The sequence below is a fragment of the Ovis canadensis genome, chromosome 12, assembly GCF_042477335.2.
Source record: "Ovis canadensis isolate MfBH-ARS-UI-01 breed Bighorn chromosome 12, ARS-UI_OviCan_v2, whole genome shotgun sequence".
Lineage (NCBI taxonomy): Eukaryota > Metazoa > Chordata > Mammalia > Artiodactyla > Bovidae > Ovis > Ovis canadensis.
Genome location: NC_091256.1, coordinates 67,107,865 through 67,127,855, shown reverse-complemented (window position 1 = coordinate 67,127,855; position 19,991 = coordinate 67,107,865). Strand labels below are relative to the sequence as shown.

Below are 19,991 nucleotides of genomic sequence, written 5' to 3'. Positions count from 1 at the left end.
AGGGTGGACGAGTCCATCGTCCATGCCTCTGCTTACCTGCTTCTCTCTACCCTTCATCAGTCCAAGTCCTCACCATTCCTCGAAGCCCAGCTCAACCCCACTCCTGAGGAAGAGTCTCCTTCTTAATCCTCCCACGTGCCCTCTTAACACACACACCTGAACTTCTAGAGCCCTTCTGGGCACACAGGTACAATTAAGTGCTCATTACAAACTGTCTAGAAACCTGCCTTAATTACTTGACGTGTTTCACTATTTCCCCATCACATTTGTCATTCTTTTACAAGTTTACGTTTTAATTCAGCTCATAAACGGCAATAAGGGCTCATATAAACCCCAAGCTTAATCAAGTCTGTTCCTATGATAACAATACTTCCATTTAATCTGATTTCCGAGTTACAGATCACCTCCACATGTACCTTCTCATCTGATGGCCCTGACAAGCCTGAGGGGTGAGTCAGGCAGCTCTTAGTCCCATGAGGAAGGAAACTCACAGAGTTTGTTCTAGGAACTTGCCACAGTCTCTCAGTCCACTGGCAGCAGAGCCAGGACTCAAAGCTCCAACCTGAGACCCCAAGCCCAGGGTTCTTTCTGGGCCACCAATGCATCTGCAGTTTCCTTATTTCAATAGCAGGCTTTGGTTATGCCAACAAGAATGAGCTCTCTCTGACAATCTACAGCAATGGTTCTCAAAGTTCAGTCCCCGGGCCAGCAGCATCTGTATCACCTGGGAACTTGTTAGAAATTCGTGTTCTCAGGCCCACCCCAGTCCTACAGAACCAGAAACTCCAGAGTGGTACCCTGCAGTCTGTGCTTTGACAAGCCCTTCAGAGTCCAGCTGAAGCTTGAGAACTTTTGTCCTGCAACCTCATTCATTCATTCAGGAAACATCGGGTACACCTGCCATGGCCCGGCCTCCAGGAATGCAAACAGTGGCTGGTCCTTGCTCTTAGTTGCGGGTGGCTGGGGTAGATACATAAAGCGTTGACAGAACGGTGTAAAGGGAAGGTCCCAGCTTGTCTTTCTCATTTGGGAGCTCAGACGGTGGCCCTTTCACATCCACCGTGTTGTTTAGTCGCTAAGTCATGTCCAGCTCTTTTGCAACCCCATGGACAATATATAGCCTGCCAGGCTCCTCTGTCCATGGTATTCTCCAGGCAAGAGTATTGGAATGGGTTGCCATTTCCTTCCCCAGGGGATCCTCCCAACCTAGGGATTGAACCCATGTCTCTTGCACTGGTAGGTGGATTCCAGCAGGCCACCCAGGTAGCCCTCGTGTCCACCTATGTTACTGTTTAGTCACTCAGTCTCGTCCACCACTTTGTGACCACACGGACTGCAGCACATCAGGCTTCCTGTCCTTCACCATCTCCCAGAGCTTGCTCAAACTCATGCCCATTGAGTCGGTGATGCCCTCCAACCAGTTCACCCTGTTGTCCCCTCGTCCTCCTCCCTTCAATCTTTCCTGGCATCAGGGTCTTTTCTGAGACACAGCAAAACCTCTTCCCCCATTAATTTTCTCCAATGAAAGAAGAGCAAACTGTCACTTCATTCACAGACATTTCTTTATCTCCTTAGATTTTCTGCAGATAGTTCCCTACAGTTCAAAATATTGCACAATGGCTCCCTTAGTAACACTTTTAATGAGCACAGTTTACCTTACTTGCAATTAAGTTCCAAGAGCTGTTTTCTAAGCACCTGTGCAGAGGCTGCTTCTTAAAGATCTCCTCATGGCTATCTAACCTGGGGCGCTGGGAGAAAGAAAGGTGAAGCAGGTTGTGGCCTGAGTGTGAGAGTACCCCCCCACCCCCAATCCATGGTGGATTATCTACCTTCTAATGTTCCAAGTGTAGATAGTGAGTGCTCTCATAAATCAAAAACTAACTTTTCTTTGGTCATCAGGCCCTGGCCAAGACAGTGTTCTGATGTATTAAGCTTATCTCCCCAAGGAAAATAAAGCAGAAAAGTCAATGGTGGTTAGACTCTCTCCCTCTCTGGGAGTTTTAGGAGAAAACACTGATGAGAGATAAGTGCCCCACTTCTAGTGTGACGGCCTCGGGTGGGAGGAGTCAGTGGCAAGCCCATGAGAGGTCTGAACCCAAGCCCAGGTGGGGCTGCTGAGATGGTCAGCACCCATCTCACCAAAATATCTCTTGGTGGGGGCAGTGGCCAGGGGAGTCTCTACTGGGTCCAGTGGTTAAGAATCCGCCTGCCATTGCAAGGGACACAGGTCCAATCCATGGTCCAGAAAGCCCCCACATGCTGCAGGGCAACTAAGCCCGTGTGCCACAACTACTGAGCCCATGATCCAGAACCCATGCTCTGCAACTACTGAAGCCCTAGAGCCCGTGCTCCACAACGAGAGGAGCCACCGCAATGAGAAGCCTGTGTACCACAACTAAAGGGTAGCCCCACTCGCTGCAACTAGAGAAAGCCCATGCACACACAGCAATGAAGACCCAGCACAGCCAAAAATAAGTAGATAAAAATAAAGAATATTAAATATATATATATATATTTATGAATCACTCTGGGACCAACTCTTCTCCTCTCATACTTCCTGAGATAGGAAAGATGAGCCAGGCAGCTAAGCCGTCTCAGGCCAGAAGAAGCTGTTAGCATCACATCCCCTGTTAATGACACACAGGCACAGGATCACACGTCTGGACCTGGAACATCTTCCACTCTGAAACCAAGAATGGACTGATGAAAGTGTGATTTGTGTCACCTCCAGCTTTCCCTTTTATTCATGTGTTCAACGATGTTTTCCTTCTTTAAGTGCCAGTACTTAAAAAATTCACTTCAAAGCTAGGAAGGCACTGGCATTTGGGGTGGAACAACTGTTCACTGTGGGTATTTGGCAACCCTGGCCCCAGCCCACTGAATGCTGGTTGAGTTCCTCCTCACATTTCTAAGTGTCTGTAGGGGGTGAACCATCCCTTGAGCAGCTCTAAGCCTCTGAAATCAGCTGTAAGTGGCTAGTTAGCCCACAGAAATCCTTCTGCACCACCCTGAATGTCTGCCTATTTAATCTGCCAAAATAGTCTCCAAATTAATGAACAGCGGCATCCTGAAGGTAGAGCTCATAGAATGTCCTACCTGTCTCACTCCAAGAATCATAACCCAGCATTACCTTACCATTACAATTGACCCAGCATTACCTTGCTGGAGTTTCCTTCAAGGAGGAATAATGTGCTGGATTTTTTTAAAATTAATTTTTATTGGGGTATAGCTGCTTTACAATGTTGTTTTAGTTTCAACGGTACAGCAAAGCGCATCGGCAACACATATGCTTTAGTCATGTCCAAATCTTTGAGACGCTGTGGACTGCAGCCTGCCAGGCTCCTCTATCCATGGGATTCTCCAGGCAAGAATACTGGAGTGGGTTGCCATGTCCTTCTCCAGGGCATCTTCCTGACCCAGGGATCGAACCCGTGTCTCTTATGTCTCCTTCATTGGCAGGCGGGCTCTTTACCACTAGCACCTCCTGGGAAGCCCTGTTTAGCACAATAGCTGCTTTACAAGGTTGTGTTAATTTCTCCTGTACAGCAAAGTGAATCAGCTACACATACATGTGTATCTGAGTAGGGTTCTCTGAGCTATACAGCAGGTTCTCCTTAGTTATCTATTTTATACATGGCATCAACAGTGTGAATATGTCAGTTCCAATCTCCCAATTCAGCCCACCCCTCCCTCCTGCTTTGGTGTCCATATATCTGTTCTGTACATCTGTGTCTCTGACTCTGTTTTGCAGCTTCTTGATTTGACTTCAGTAGAAGTAAAAGTTGAGGGTCCACCTGGATAGTCTGAGTAGGGAAACAGTCTAAAATCCCACTTATCCACCAGAGCTGTACATCTCTAGTTCCAAAAAGAGTGACAACAGGGTTAAAAGCTGGGGAGAGCTGGCCCATGCCTGGAGATATCAAAATGTTCACTTTCTATCTGAATGCCATGTCCTCTAAACAGTACCTCATCATCTAGGACATAAGCAGCCAGAAGCTTGCTAAATTTCAAAATCCTCCTTGGGGACCAATCAGCACATATAAGGAAAGCTCAAACTCCACTAACCCCACCACTGTAATTCAGAATTTAAGAGTAAGAATGATAGTACACAGGGGAAGATTAGATTGCTGCCTAAATACTGCATGAATTCTGAGTCTCCCAAGGCTTCCTATTAAAAAATACATCCTCCACTGACCAGCACTTGTTGGCCTGCACAACCTTAGAATGGGAATTAGCCCCTAATCGCAGTTAAAATGCAAATACAGTCCCCGGGAGGAGAATCACAGTAATTCACAAAGATGTTGACTCCTTTTCACTCATTTTCCCATTAGCATCAGGTCATTTACTGGATTAGGATAGACCTCAGAGAAGGGACATTTGAATACTAGAGGGAGGGGACTAGGTAGCCTGGGAGAGCAGGCCTGAGTGAGGTCCCCAGCAGAAGGCCCATGAGGGCAGTTGGTTCAGGGAGGGATGTGGGCACAAGTGCCAAAAGGAACCAGCCCAACCCCATATCTCATCTGCAGAAGGTGCCCTGAGTGGAGTCTCTGAAGACTGGGCTGTTTCAGCCTGAGAAAGGAAGGCTGACTGATCACTGTGGTCAAGACTGAACAGGATATTGGGAAGAAAAGGGATGGCCAGATATTTAACCATGTGGGCTGAGATAGAACAGGAGGAGGCCCGAGGGGTCTGATGAAATAAAGTTCATATTTTCTGGCAAGATACGGGGCCCATTTGGGCCTCGTCCTTCCCCTTTAGTGTGTACCACGCATCTGGGTCAACCAGACCTCCTAAGGACATGGTGCTCCCTCTTAATATCCTCAAGGAGCCACCATGAAGCATGACCTGTGATCCAATACTTTGTATGCCGTGTAGATCTGGACTTTGTAAACTGTCAGTGACACATCATTTGGCGGACTTATAACCCTCTATCTCAAAAACTTACCTAACTGTGCTCTGACCTCTAACCAGAGAGACAGTCCTCTGAGTTTTCTGAAAGACTGCCCCCCGGGTTATAATCCTTGGGTTGGCTGGAATAAACCTTCCATGTCTTTCTTGCTTTTCACTGACAGGTCTAAGAGAGACTGCAGTGTGCACACCCCTTCCACCTCTGGCTGGAATGCAATCTGATCAGCTACAGTTGGTGAAAGAGGATGAGAGGCAGCGCGCTCACTCTTACAAAAGGGCGTCTTGAAATCCGTCTCATTTGATTAATATCCTTAGACTCAACTAAATGCCCATCTGTATTTCCCAATTGTGTTTTAACTGGCTTTTTTCTATGCCTGACTTCCATGTTTTTTATACCAACCCTGAATATTCACTGGAAGGACTGATGCTGAAGCTGAAGCTTTGGCCACCTGATGCAAAAAGCCAACTCATTGGAAAAGACCCTGATGCTGGGAAAGACTGAGGGCAGGAGAAGAAGGGGACAACAGAAGATGAGATGGTTGGATGGCATCATCAACTCAATAGACATGAGTCTGAGCAAACTCTGGGAGATAGTAAAGGACAGGGAAGCCTGGTATGATGCAGTCACTGGGGTCCCAAAGAGTTGGATACGACTGTGTGACTAACACACACACACACACACACACACACACACACACATTCCTACATAGCCCCAACAAAGTCAAAATCATGCTAAGTCAAACACTAGACTTACTTGCTAGGGTTTAAAGACGATAAATATAGGTTTAAAGTATAGTATTAAAACAATAACCACACCTTGACTCTTAAAGAAAATGCTCAGGGTCATAATTCCAGTATTTCATCAGCTGCTTAATTTTGTTCTTTTCCTTTCACGACTTAACACACCACCAACTGGCTTAAATCCAGTGAGATGCTAATTGAGGCTACCGTTCCCCTCCTTTTCAGCTGAACCGTTAATTTCTGTGTTGTCATAGTTGTGTGGAGTTAATGAGACCTAGACTTCTTACTATGTGAATCAGCACTTTCATTCTTCTGTCTTTATTTATGACAAAGTACCACAATAAATTTAAATAACACGCACACAGGCACCACTGTACGAGAGTGGTAGCCACACTACTGAAGCCTAATAAGAGGTGGGCAGACACAGTGAAATCTCTCGGAATGTGGGTTCATCAGCTAATGTACAACAGCCTGAATTCGGGCAGTAGAAGAGGAAGAATTTTACTGGTGCGGGATCAGTGTGTAACATACAGAAGTTCTGATTTTATGATGGTCAAAGATTGCTTTGACAATTCTGTTTAACCCCCTACAGGGAGCGGGCCTCAGCTGTTCAATGAGGACAATGCACCTTCGTAAAACAATATTCCATCCCCCAGGTCCATGGCAGGGGGCCGACCCATCCTCAAGACACACCAGGCAGGAGACCCCAGCAGGAAGGACACATTTCGTCTTACCTGCCGTGCCTCTGTATTTCCCGACTGTGAGCCTGTACCGCTCCTTGCTGGAGGCCACCTGGAAGGAGTCGTACACAGCATAGGCAGATTCGTTGGCGGTCTGTAAGTCCACTCTCACCTCATAGCGGGTGGGCGTGCCCATGGTGAGGTTGTGTAGCTTGTCAAGTCCTAAGATCAAGGAACAGAATTCTGGTAACCAATCACCCTGTGTGTGTGAGCACCCACCGTTTGCATCTGAGACTTTCAGTCCCCCAAAGATGCCTTGGCCTTTTCCTCCTGTGATAATGGGAGGGTCCTTCCTATTTCATCTCTTCTGGGGGCAGGAGGCTGTTTTCTCAACCCATTATGTCTTTGGCACAGTCATGCTTCTGAGTGTGGAAACCATGCCCTCTGGGAGGGAGCAGGGGTGGGGGGTGGGTAATCATGGGATGACTCCTTCTCTCTCAAGCAGGAGCATTCCTACCTATTATCCACTTATCTCACCAAGTGGGAGAGGAGATCAACCCCTGACTCCAAGGTCACTGATGGGATTTTTGAACCAAGCAAACCACAAAATTCATCTACTCTATCAGATGCTTCGAATCCACGTGATGAGTTTCTAATTCTTCATTTCCCAATTGATGCTTCTGGCTATTTCATTCTCCACAAACATCTGCTCCAGAAAAGAGCAGAAGGAAAAGGGAGAAAACAATGCCACAATGACTGGCATTCCTCACAGAATTCCAGGGACCCTGTGTGACCGCCCAGTGAGAGCCCAGAATCCCAGTCAATCAATAACTGCTCTCCTCCTGTGGCTTCTGAGAAGTTCAGGCTGCAGGCAGATTGTGTGGGGCTCAAATGCAGCATAAAGCCCACGTGTGACAGTCCCACCCTCCCACACACTCAGTGCACACGAGAACCTTCCCCAATGACCCGGCCCCACCGACACCCTGGTGGGCAGCTTCCTCAGTGCCCCCATCACCTGGAGCTCTTCCTAAATGCAGGGAGCTCCCTCAAGCTGCCTGATCAGCTTCTTAGGGAGGAATCTCCCCTCCACACCCCAGCCTTCAGGGATGCTCAAAGATCATACCAAGCCAGAACTCCTTCATGGGGTCCCCGAAGCCTTCCACGTAGGTCCGCCAGCGCTTGAAGAAATCCAGCTGCCCGGTGTTCCGCCTCTGGAAGACCTGAAGAGGGAGACTGGAGTTTCTCTCTGACACACGTGGACAGACGTGGCTGAATGAGAGAGGACAGCATGGCACGCTGGGGGCTGCCCTGAAGATGGACAGAAGTGGCCAGGAGGTGACACTGACAGAGGTGGTGATGGACCGAAGTGGAGCTGAGAGAGAGGAGGACATCAAGACTGGCTTTGGAGTTCTAGGCTCCCAGTGCTGACAGCCATTCACTCTGCCGATCACTGAGAAAGGGGCTCTGAGAGAGGACAGTTTCCATGGGGCAACATCGCTCATTTGGGCACCTGGTGAGTGTGAGTGGCTTCTGAGGCATCCTGGTGAATGAAGGTGCCATAGGAGCTGCTGAACGTAAGGCCCAGAGCTCTCAGGAGCAGGCCAGGCTGGACTTAGAAGGTGAGCAACGTGTCTGAGATAGTGCTGGCACTCACCAAGTCCAATATCGCTCTCCTCTCCTCCAGGACACAAAGAGACTTTTTGTTTTAGCCTTTCTTGCAGTTAAGTTGGAACCATGTGACTTGTTTCAGCTACAGGACTAAAAGCGGGAGCACAGGGTGTGGGGTGGGGGTCTCCCCACTCTCTCCCCCATTGCCCCAGGTCACGGTGCCATGGTGAAGGCCACATGTCAACAGGGCAGAACCATGAGCTGGAATCAATCTGAATCCCTGAGTCACCACTTAATAGTGACTTTGCACACATGAGAAAAAAACCTTTTATGGGTTAAATCACTGGAATTAGGTGTTAGTTTGCTACTACGGCTTAGCCCATTCCATCCTAACTAACATGAAAAGCCATCAGGACACAGAGGGAGATGAAGCCATTGGAAGGATGAGACCAAAACAGGACTGAAAGGAGCAAGTAGCCTAGAATGAGGCCTTGTGGCTCCCAAGATATAAGAGCCATGCACTGCAAGATGAGTTCATGAAGGAGAAAGAGGGGCAGCTGGTGATGTGAAGGACAACTGGGAAAATGGGGAATCAGAAAGGCCACCAGAGAAAAGTGTGCCTGACAGTGCCAAGTGCTGGTAAGAAGTCAGGGAGGTAGACCTCCTAATACTTGAGCATTCTTGATACATTTTTCTCTGGGAAGAGACAGGGAGGGAGGAGAGAGCAGGTTGCCCACAACAGTGCCCAGAGCTCACCGCCAACTCCTGAAGCATTAGTCCCTGTCTGCTGGCCTGGGGGGCACTGAATGAAGGGTGGGGGTCCTGGCAGGGGGTTGGTGACTCAGTCATTTCTGTTCCTGAGCGTCAGTCGACTTGTTGTCCAACAGGGTTGGAAGCGGGAAGGAGGTGTCTGCCCCTAGAGGTGCTAGGAGGACTCTTGAGACGGTGTGTGAAAGGTAGAGCCGTGAGCAGAACGTAGGGATGCTCACGGTGAACAACTGTACTAACACTCACTAACACTGCTGTTCCCTTTCCCCTCTTCTTACGTGTCCATCTTGTAGAGACATCGCCTTCCTTCCCTAGCTTCCTTGATTTCTTTTTTCACTTACTGATCTATGTAACAAGCACTCGTTGAGCCCTTTTAAAGGCTGAACCCAGGGCAAGAATATACAATGCCATTTTACAGATGAGAAAGTATAGAGAAATAGAGTCACACAGCCAACTATTCGGTGGCTGATGCAAAGATAAAACACTGCCTCATCTTTCCCTGAGGAAGTCTGAAAACACCAGCTGTGTGGAGTCTACTGTTTAAAGAGCATGCCTTAAGATTCTGAGGCTGTTCATTTCCTATCACAGCACCTGGGATTCCTGGATCATGAACAATGAAATCCTAGGGCAGCACCATTTGGTTCCATACACACTGCATCAAATTCTTTTCCCACTAATGTAGTTAGTTCCCGTGTAAGGTCAGGCTCAAATCTGATCCCACTCTCCTAGGACAGAGGCTTTACAAAGACATTTGGTCTCTATCTCCAATCCATGAACGTAGTGCCAAAGCATTTTTTTGTTTGCTTCTTTGTTTATTTTACTAATGCTTCAGTGTGGCTAGGGAAATTGGAAAAAAAAAAAAAAGGTTCTGATACTCTTTGCATCACTATTTAGACTCAGCTCTACACTTACTGGCTGTCTCCTTGGGCAAATCAGTTAACCTTGACTAGCCTCACCTCTCTAAACTATGAGATCAAGATGTTAATAGCTTATTTGTCATTCTCTTAAATCAAGGCTTCAGCATGGTCATGAATCACGATAAATCATAAAGGCCAGAGTCTGGCTCATACAGATATAATAAGTGATTATTATATCTCAGTAAATGTGTTAGCTTGCATTTTATAATGTCAGATTTCAAATGAATTGACCCACGGGGATCATTTGTACATCTTGATCAGGCAGCCTTAATTGACTCACTGAGAATCTAGTCCATTCCCTTCTGTGAGGTGAAATACCTCATAATGAACTATTTGGGATAACAGAAACCCCTTGCCAAATAAATCTCAAAGGAGAAAAAATCTTTGTCTGATTCTAACAACAGAGCTTACTTGTACTCTAGAATTTTCAGTCCTAAATGAGTAAATTAGGAGGAAAAAATGAAAATCTCACTTAGGTGCCTGTGGAAAGAGCCTCTCGTGTAGTTCTTAGGACTTGCAAGATGGGAAACAGAAATGGAAATATTTGAGACACTTAAGTGTTCCTTAATAGTCTCCATTCCAGCTTCCCACCCGTAGCCTCAGCTACCTCAGGGCAGAGTTCTGGCTAACCCAAGTTAATCAAATTGTGTTCTTGCTGCCTGAGTGGAGAAGAATTTCCTTAAAAGGATTTGAGAAGCTCAGTTTATAAGGGTAACATACTATGATCATCTTTCAGGGACAGAAGACTTTTGAACACCCCAGAACGTGGAAATTGCCAGTAAAAGATTCGGTGGAGAGGTTTGCAGGACCCCACATGTTTTCTGGAGTGTAGTGGCTTTGAGGAGAACCCTACAGAGTCTCAGTTTATGTAGCATCTTCAGGAACCTGGGTGAGAAAACAAGATTAGGGAGGGGATGGGGCACTGGCATTGGTGGGAACCCAGAGTTATTTCTGGAACTGACCTCTGTGTTCTGGCAAAGGTCACTTGTGTGGGCAAGATGTAAAAGGCAAGCTCCTTGAGGTCAGAGATTTTTGTCTATTTGGTCCACTGCTGGTTCCTAAATATACAAAACAGTACCTGACACATAGTAGGCACTCAATAAATATTAGTGGAAAAGAATCATGGATACTCCCAGGCAGACAGACTAGCAACAGGTATCTTTCAAAAAATTGTCCTAGACACACACATCTCTTTGCCTGTGTGAGGCTGGCTTTCAAAAAGGCCACATCAACAGGGACTTCCCTGAAGGTCCATTGGTCAAGATACTGCACTTCCAAAGCAAGAAGCATGGGTTCCATCCCTTATTGGGGAACTAAGATCCCATATGCCATGGAGCACACCACCATCCACCCCCGAAAGCAAACAAACAAACAACAAAAATACCACACTGGACAGTACAGACATCCTGCCAATGGGTAACTACAGGGACAAAGGCAGGGAACTGGCTTCAAGCTTAAAGGGACAGAAGCATAGTAGTGCTGATGAGAAGCAGCAGGTGCAGCCCTATGAGTCTAGTCAGGTGGATGGCCTCCCATGTGACACTCGGTTCCTTTATTTTTACAAATCAACCAGGAATGTCCCCCATCTGATCCATTTCTGCCTTTTGGCCATCAGATGCAGCTTTGCGGATAATAAGTTTTCCTCTTTCCTGCTTATCAGATGGTATCATTTTATCTGCGGCTGCTGCAGTGTCTTTGGTTCCACAGGCCCCTGAGCGAATGTGTAAATGAACATAGTCTGCGCTCTATGAGATCATGCTTTCTCCTTCCCACAGCAAGTGGTGGAAGCACAGCGGGTAAGCCTGCAGGCTGGTTTGGAGCAGTGAGAACCTCTCACTGTTCAGGTACAGGGAGAAGGGGGTAAGGAGAGATGGAAAGATCAGATTGAAAGTCTCAAAAGCAGCTCATCATATAATTGGATCAGCAGATGCAATCAAAGAAGGTACCATGCAGTTTAATGGCCCACAGAGAATAAAACCTCCACACAGATGTGAGATGATCAGAACATTGCAAGTTTCCCTCTTTCAGGGTTTAGCCTTTCGTATCAAAGTTCCAAAGGCCCTGCTTCTGTAGGTGGAGCCAGGATGCAGAGCTTGGGCAACAGGCTCCAAAATTCAGAAGACTGAGCCCCCAAAGAGGCCATGTGTTTCCATCTCGGACGACCTGAGATGACCCACTGGGAAAAGCAATGACCCAGGAGGCTGGAGTCCTAGAATCTGGTCCCAACTTTGTTATTAACTCATGTGACCGACTCAGTAGACATGAGTTTGAGAAAACTCCAGAGGATGGTGAAGGACAGGGAAGCCTGGCATGCTGCAATCCAGGGGGTCACAAAGAGTCGGACATGACTGATAACTGAATGATATGTGACTTGTTCAGGGTGCTTCTCCTTCTGGGCTTCAATCTACCCATCTATAAAGTATGAGCAATGTAATCTCTCTCATTCTATAGCTTATATGTGAAGGTCATGTTTATGAGTGTGCTTTGCAGAGAGTAAAATGTAGGCAACTCATGTAAAGAGGAAATTAGTATTAATAGATGGTGATAAACCCACAAGCCTTCTCAAACATCAGCCTGAATTTAACCAAGCCTGCTCTATCCCAGGAATCAAGTACCTCGGGCTCTGTTCTTACAGTTCTCTATTCTCTGAAAATAGCTGCAAGGCACCAAAACATCTCTCTCCCGTGGATGAAGAAGAAATAGAGCTCCCTGGGCTGAGAAACAAGACACTGCCCAGGGCTCTGTGTGACTCACAGTCCAGCCGCCTCCATCTGTGTCCATGTCACAGTACACCTGCAGGGGCCGGCTGGCATCCCCATGCAGGTAGATGGTGTAGAGGCCACTGGCGAAGTTGCTGTTCTGCTGAACTTGACTGCAGTCCGAAGGGTGTGGAAAACGGGCACCAACTGGGAAGCAAGCAGAAGGACAGCGTTGTTGGGAGAAAGGCAAGGGAGGAGGGGAGTGGGGCTAGTCCCATATTTTAAGATCATTTATTTTGTTTAGAAATATAATATTTTGGAAACTCCTACTACTCTGCATCTTCCAACTCTTCACTCACGTCTTATTTTTCTCACTCACCTTGCTCGCATCAAAAACCCCCAAATGTACTAGTTGTGTGTGCTAAATTACTTCAGTGTCCAACTCTTTGCAATCCTATGCACCACAAGCTGCCAGACGCCTCTGTCTGTGGGATTTCCCCAGGCAAGAATACTGGAGTGGGTTGGCCATGCCCTCCTCCAGTAGGTCTTTCCAACCCAGAGATTGAACCCACGTCTCTTACATCTCCTGTGTTGGCAGGGGGGTTCTTTACCACTGGTGCCACCAAATAAGGTCAAGTTCACATCACTTCCTCCTCTGACCAAACCCCCCCTTCCCCTCCACCAGACAATACTCCACTTCACTCCCTTCCTTCGTCTCTTTACCATGGGATGGATTTCTTCTGAATTCATAACCCCACTTCCATTTCCCCTTGTCTAGAGAAATCCAGAGCCCTGTTGCCACTCGCTCTTCCTTGGACACATTTTCTGGCTTGTCCCATGCTTGTCCTGCACTGCATTCTCGTTCAGAGTGCACGAGCTCACATTACCTGTGGAAAGGTTGGTAGATACACTCCTGCTCCGGCGATCACCCTTAAAGGCAACTAAGGAGACAGGGAGGGTGACACCCTGCTCAAGGCCTTGCAACTCAAACCTCTGGTCCCCTCTTCCAAGCTGCACCTCCTACCAAACAAAGACAGTAGACATTCACTCATCACCCACAGCACCCTCAGTGTCAACAGCACTCCCTGGTGCTAATGAGAGAAGCTCCTTGGGAGGGTAGAGTTTTGTCTTTTTGAGGGCTCAGTAGTAACCCAGAATCCCAGTAGGTTCTAGCCACTTCTCTTTAGGGCTGTGCCATGGAGATTCAGCACTTCTGGGAGCTCTAGCTGGGAACCAGCACCTCACACTGCCACCAGGGGAGCACCCTCAAGGGGAGCACACAGGAGGTCTCCTGCCCTCCAGATACAAGCTGGGGCACCAACAACAGCCACTCCTGGCAGCAACAGGCTAGCAACACCAAGCTGAGAAAGCAATGGGCAAGGTGAAGCTGGCCACTGATATCTGAGGCAGGAAGATAACTGGGTTTTCAATAACCTTTCTCCCTAGGCTTATAGGAGCAGCTTTACCACTGAGATAATGAATAAATCAAGGTACCTTTCCTTTTTTTCTTCCCCCCTTTTTTCTTTCAAGGAAAGAGAACACTAACTTTCCACTGGGACAAGTCACAAAAATATGTTGGCTTTCTAATTCCAGGTGAGAGGTATAACTCTTGAAATAAGGTTAATCAAATTCATTAAATAAATATTTATTGAACACAAACCATGTGCTAAGTTCCTAACACTTTAGACACAAGGCAAGGCAAAGCAGACAAAAATTCCCTGTCCTCGTGGAGCTAACATTTACTGGGGAAGTAACATAGGACAGATGTGTGGCCAGCGGATACGTGACAGGCAGTTAGGAAGGAGCAGGCATGAAGCTAAGTCCCATAAAATGAGACCACATGTATACTGTTCAAAAATGACCATGTTTAGCATTCTCCCTTGCATACAGCAAGTGATCAGTAGGGATCAACACATTCATAAGCAGGTTGCCATGGGACCAGCTATTAAACTGGTTGGCACCAGTGAGTTGCTATACATGGAGACTGGGGCAGAAGAGAAAAGACGAGTGTCCAGTACCTTCACAGTGCCATCCGGGAACTGGTAGGTCAGAATATAGCCATCAATCTCGGCAGAGGGGGGTGTCCAGATCAATACCCCACCAGAGTGGGTTACAGCAGAAGGATGAAGGTTTTGGGGAGGGTCAATGTCTGTATATAAAACATCAAGTAATTATTATTACTAAGGTAATGAGAAGAGGTAATTTTTGAGATTTCCGCTTATATTCTCTCCCTACACATTCCCATTTTCTTCTTCCTATCAAGCAAGTAGCAGGCTCCATTCCTCTTTGCCATAAGGTTTTTAGGATCTATTTTTCTAAAAGTATAAACCCATGGAGGACAAGATGGTTAAGAGGTAAGTTTCAGAGGGAGTGAACCTGGGCTCCCACTTCCCCAGCAGATCTGCAGAGAGTGGTGGTGGTGGTGGTTTAGTCACTCAGTCTGTCTGACTCTTGTAATCCCATAAACTGTAGCCCACCAGGCGCCTCTGTCCATGGGATGGGATTCTCCAGGCAAGAATACTGGAGTGGGTTGCCATTTCCTTCTCCAGGGGTTCTTCCTGACCCAGGGATCAAGCCCAGGTCTCCTGGACTGCAGGCAGATTCTTTACTGACTGATCCACCAGGGAAGCCACAGAGAGTGGTGAGTATGAGCAACCTCGATCAGCAAAGTCCTGGAGATGACAGGGCTCCCAAAGTGGCAAGGAAGGACTAAGACCCAATGCAGCATATATATGTATGTATGATGTGGTAAATGGCACTCTGAGTTTGGGCGTAGCAGAGGAAAACAGATCTGAAAGGCCCCTGCATACAGAAACCAGGGGCACTCAGTAAACACCTGCCCAGAAAGATGACTGAAAAACCGGATGGGACCCCATGCCTGGCCTTGGAAAATCACCTGAGACCTCACACTCAGCCCTGAGGAAGAGCGTGACTCTAAATTTACTGCGATTTCCAACTAGCAAACAGAATGGGAACGTATAATAGAAATTAAGTTGGTACAGCAATATAAACTTCTGTGTCTTAGGTAACTAAGTGTGCAGCCTTAGAAGCATACCCTGTACAAAATGGGGAAGCAGAGGAGATGCCTGCACAAAAGAGGAGAGAAAGGGAGACGGGATAGCGGAGATGGTGGAAAAGCAGAGATGTCTTCTCATCCCCACGCGCTTCTCCACTCAAACACCAGAGGGAAAGCCCGGGTGTGTGCATGCACTTAGGCCAGGAAGACTACGTCTCAGCAAAAATTCTAGTCAACGCCACAGTAATTGGTCAGACGGCTCACTTTTTTTTTTTAAGTAAACAAGATATGAATGGAAATTTCCATTTTACAAAATCATTATCATAGAGGGTGATTTTAATTTAGAAGTTTCCAAAAAAGATGTCTCCAGGCTATTTTCTACCCAGTAGCATTTCAGCTGAGAACTGAAATGCAGTATTTTAATAGAAATCAGGCAGCTGTTGTTTCGAATTAGGATGTTTTGACAAATTTTGAGTTTCTGTAATATCAGCGTGGTATGGCTTTCTAAAGCATAACATCTGGTCTGGGTTTTATTCCATCCATCACGTGGAAAAACTGAATTTCCTGGTTTCAAAATCAAAGGAAAACCTAAACTACGTAAATATCTTGAGCTGGCTTCTGCCGCCCCTTTGACTGCCCACCCATCATCCCCAGGTTATGAACCTGAGATGTCTGTCTTAGTTATTTCTACATATTGTCTTTAAAAACGGGGAGGGGGCTTCTCTGGTGATTCGCTGGTTAAGACTCTGAGCTTTCACTACAGGGGGTGCAGGTTTGATCCCTGGTCAGGGAACTAAGATCTCACACACTGCACAGCGCAGGCAAAAAATTAAAAAATTAATGGGGAAAGTGAAACAAAGAGAAGATAAAGAAGAAAGAGAGAGAGAGAGAGGAACAGAGGAGGAGGAGCAAGGAAGACCGAGGGAGACTGGGGGTTGGGGGGAGACGGGGATGGAGGAAGGGAGGGAAGGGGAGAAGGAAGGAGGAAGATGCTGACCACCCCAAGAGAGAAGTCCTGGGTATCAGGGAGCCTTGGGCGTGAAAAAGAGTTTCTTTCTACACACCTTTGTTTAGTTCGGAAATTTTCACTATAAGCGTGTATTATTTTTTACTAAAAATGTCCGTTAACTGTAACTGATAAAAATAATGAATACATTCAAGGCACCTCTCATTCCAGGGGCCACGCATGGTAATACTGTGGCCTCACAGGGGATGGCCAGGCTGTGCCCAGACTGTCCAAACAGACCCGAGGACGTCAGTGGGGGCTGTGTGATCCTGTCAGGCCCCAGGGAGGCCTCATCACGCACACAAAATACAGGCAGTCTAGGCCCATTTGGTGGCCAACTGGAGAGGGACAGTGAGAGAAGGAAGATGCTCCACCACTGCCCCCAGTGTGGAGATGGAGGCAGAAAGGGCTTCTCGCCTCCCTCTTCCCCAAACTGGAGTGGAGGCCCAGCCAGGTCCTCAGGTCAAGATGGAGAGGCTGGGCACTGGGCTGGGTGAAGACGGTGTGAGGGAGGCCCCCTTCCACACAGGCTTCCTTCACACCACTTCCTTCCTAAACTGTCTGTCAACGCATTACCTCAGAAAGGTGAAAAGGGAAGCACTCTGAAGAATGCCTTTGGGGCAACACTGTGTTCCCTGCTCCCCTCCTCAGACTAGATGCGGAGGAAGGCAATCTCCTGTTAGGTGTGAAGGGCTCCGTGGCCCCACCCCTCACAGTACCTGTCGGGGCCTTGGTGTCGGCCTTCCTGCTCTCCCGGTCCCCCTTCTGGGCCCACACGTGGACCGTGTACTCCACGCCCGGCCTCAGGCCCGTCAGGACGGTGCTGCTCTGCTCCTTCCCCACCGGAACCTCCCTGGTGTCTCCGTCAGCAGAGGTGTAGCGCACCAGGTACCTGTCGATGACGGCCTGCACCGGGTCCCAGGAGATGGTGGCCGTGTTCTCCGTCACCTGCTTGGTCACCAGGTTCTGGGGGCTGTCAATTTCTTTTTAAAAAGGAAATGCTGAATTTTAGGGCCAAAGGAACATATCACCATTCATGATACTTTTATTAACAATACAATTCCACTGAAAACATTTTTCCAGGGGAAACAAACCCCTGGAAAAATGTTATATTAAAACTGAAAGGAATTTGATCTTCTCCAAGTTTATCGACCTTGGAAATTTTTTGTCCTTCTAGTTCCCATAAAAATAAAAATCTTCTGAGCAACAAGACAAGCGACCCAAATGGCAGCTGAAGGGACCTGTTTTGCTATCTCCATGGTATATAGCTATTTTGTTCCACAGAATTCGAGAGCTGAGAAGTTACATCTTTCAAACTTCTTCCCTTTCATAAAAGGGGAGGAGAAGGGAGATCTAGAGAACTGAAAAGACTTGTCCAAGATCCTGCTGTTTTCTTGCATTAAAACTTGGACTCTGGGGACTTCCCTGGTGGTCCAGTGGCTGAGACTCTGTGTTGCCAATTCAGGGGCATGGGTTCGATCCCTGTTCAGGAAGCTGGGATCCCACATGCTGTGTGGCATGGCCTAAAGATAAAGAAACAAAAAAAACTAGACAAAAAACCTAGACACTTTTCCTCCTGAATTTTGAGCCCTTTCACCTTCTCAAGGCCTTTGCTCCCTTTCATCTGCCCTCTCTCACCTGTGCCATCAGTCTCTCCCCATCTCCCGTCATTCCCAGACAAACAAGCTCTAGGCTCTCCCGTCCCTCTGCTCCCCTTAACCGACAGACTTCTCAGGTGAACCCGCCTGTATATCCCACCTTCTGTTCACTCCTCAGCTCAGCGAAGTTTAGCATTTTCTACAGCACATCACTATAACTGCTAGTCTAGGTCACCAACAACCTCATTTTGCCAAATTCAATGGACACCTGTCATCCTCACCTTGCTGGACCTTTGAGCAGCATTTGGTAGAGCTGAGCCACTGTCTCAAAACACTCTCAGCCCTTGGCTTCCATGACTATACACTCCACTGGGTTTCTCTTAACTGCCTCCTCCTCTTTGATTTCCATCAGCAACCTGAAAATGTAGGGGAACCTGAGGTGCCCTCTCTTCCTCTCTGTCTATAGGTGATCTCAGCCATGTCCGCAGCTTTATTAACATTCTAATCATTTACTTAGGGTTGTGTCAGGTCTTAGTCATAGCCCTTGGGATCTTCGTTGAAGCACACAGGATCTTTTCTGGTGGCACATGAGCTTCTCTCCAGGTGTGGCACGTGGGCTTTCTAGTTGAGGTGCTCAGCATGTGAAATCTCAATTCCCTGACTGGGGATCGAACCTGCATCCCCTGCATTTGAAGATGGATTCTCAACCCTGGACTACCAGGGGAGTCCCTCCACAGCTTTAAACACCAGCTGGATGCTCACAGCTCCCCAGTGCCTATCAATTCTGAGCCCCTGTGTTTCTAGCAATTCTGAGTCCCTGACTTATATCTACAAGAGCATATCCACTGCAGCACCTAGCATGTACTAAACACTCAATAAATACTTGTAGAATCAATAAATAAGTCTCTCAATTAAGCAAGAAATCCCATGAATACCCCAAGCTTAAGCATTTAAAAGTCTTAATGTTCCTCCTCAAATGTTTATTGCTCAGAAGATGCCCCAATTGTCCATGTTGCTCAAGTCAGATATAGATGTCACACTTGGTTCCTCACCTTCTTCCTGCTCCACATCTCATCCATCAACAAACACCATCACTGATGCCTCCAAAATATGTGCCCTGGTGTCCTCTTTTCTCATCCCTATTGCAGCCACACTTGTCCATCTCTCTCTATCAACTCGACTAATCTTCCCCCTCTACTCCTGTCATCTCTCCCATTTATTCTCCTCACTGTGGCCTGAATGACCTTTTTTAAACGAATATTACCTCATTCCATTCTTCTCCTAATAGATATAGCATGCTCCCTCTTTGAGGTACTGGGTGGTCCTATATGACCTGACCTTTCCCCCTGCCCCCATCATCTCATGCCACTTTCTCTCCCGGCCTCTATGCTCCAGCAACACCAGCCTCCTTTCAAGTTCTTCAACCATCTTGTGCTGTTCCAAATCAGGGCCACACACTTGTTCTTCCCTCTGCCCAAGATGGCTAGTTTTCCCCAACCCCCTTCTGCCCTTCCTCTACAAGCACGCTGTCCAAGAGATCTCTCTGCAATGATGGGAATAGTGTAGAATATATATGTTAGTCACACGTGGCTACTGACCATTGGAAATGTAACTAGTGCAACTGAGGAAATCATTTTCAAATTCAGTTCAGTTCAGTTCAATTCCTCAGTCGTGTCTGACTCTTTGCGACCCCATGGACTGCAGCACGCCAGCCTTCCCTGTCCATCACCAACCCCTGGAGCTTGCTCAAACTCATGTCCATTGATTCAGTGATGCCATCCAACCATCTCATCCTCTGTCATCCCCTTCTCCTCCTGCCTTCAGTCTTCAGCATCAGGGCCTTTTCCAACGAGTCAGTTCTTCGCATCAGGTGGCCAAAGTATTGGAGATTCGGCTTCAGCATCAATCCTTCCAATGAATATTCAGGACTGACTTCCTTTAGGATTGACTGGTTTGATCTCTTTGCAGTCCAAGGGACTCTCAAGAGTCTTCTCCAACACCACAGTTCAAAAGCATCAATTCTTCAGCGCTCAGCTTTCTTTATGGTTCA

General features: G+C 47.3%; 1 protein-coding gene across 1 annotated transcript in view; it reads right to left on the bottom strand.

Moving 5' to 3' along the window:
- TNN (tenascin N) overlaps positions 1–19,991 on the bottom strand; it is a 59,711-nt gene that overhangs the window by 5,098 nt on the left and 34,622 nt on the right. The window contains exons 11-16 of the mRNA XM_069546121.1: positions 17,063–17,326; positions 14,340–14,470; positions 13,209–13,341; positions 12,377–12,528; positions 7,453–7,549; positions 6,384–6,551 (exon numbers count right to left, since the gene is read on the bottom strand). Of these exons, the coding sequence (XP_069402222.1) occupies positions 6,384–6,551; positions 7,453–7,549; positions 12,377–12,528; positions 13,209–13,341; positions 14,340–14,470; positions 17,063–17,326 (945 nt within the window). The remainder of the gene's footprint in view (positions 1–6,383; positions 6,552–7,452; positions 7,550–12,376; positions 12,529–13,208; positions 13,342–14,339; positions 14,471–17,062; positions 17,327–19,991) is intronic.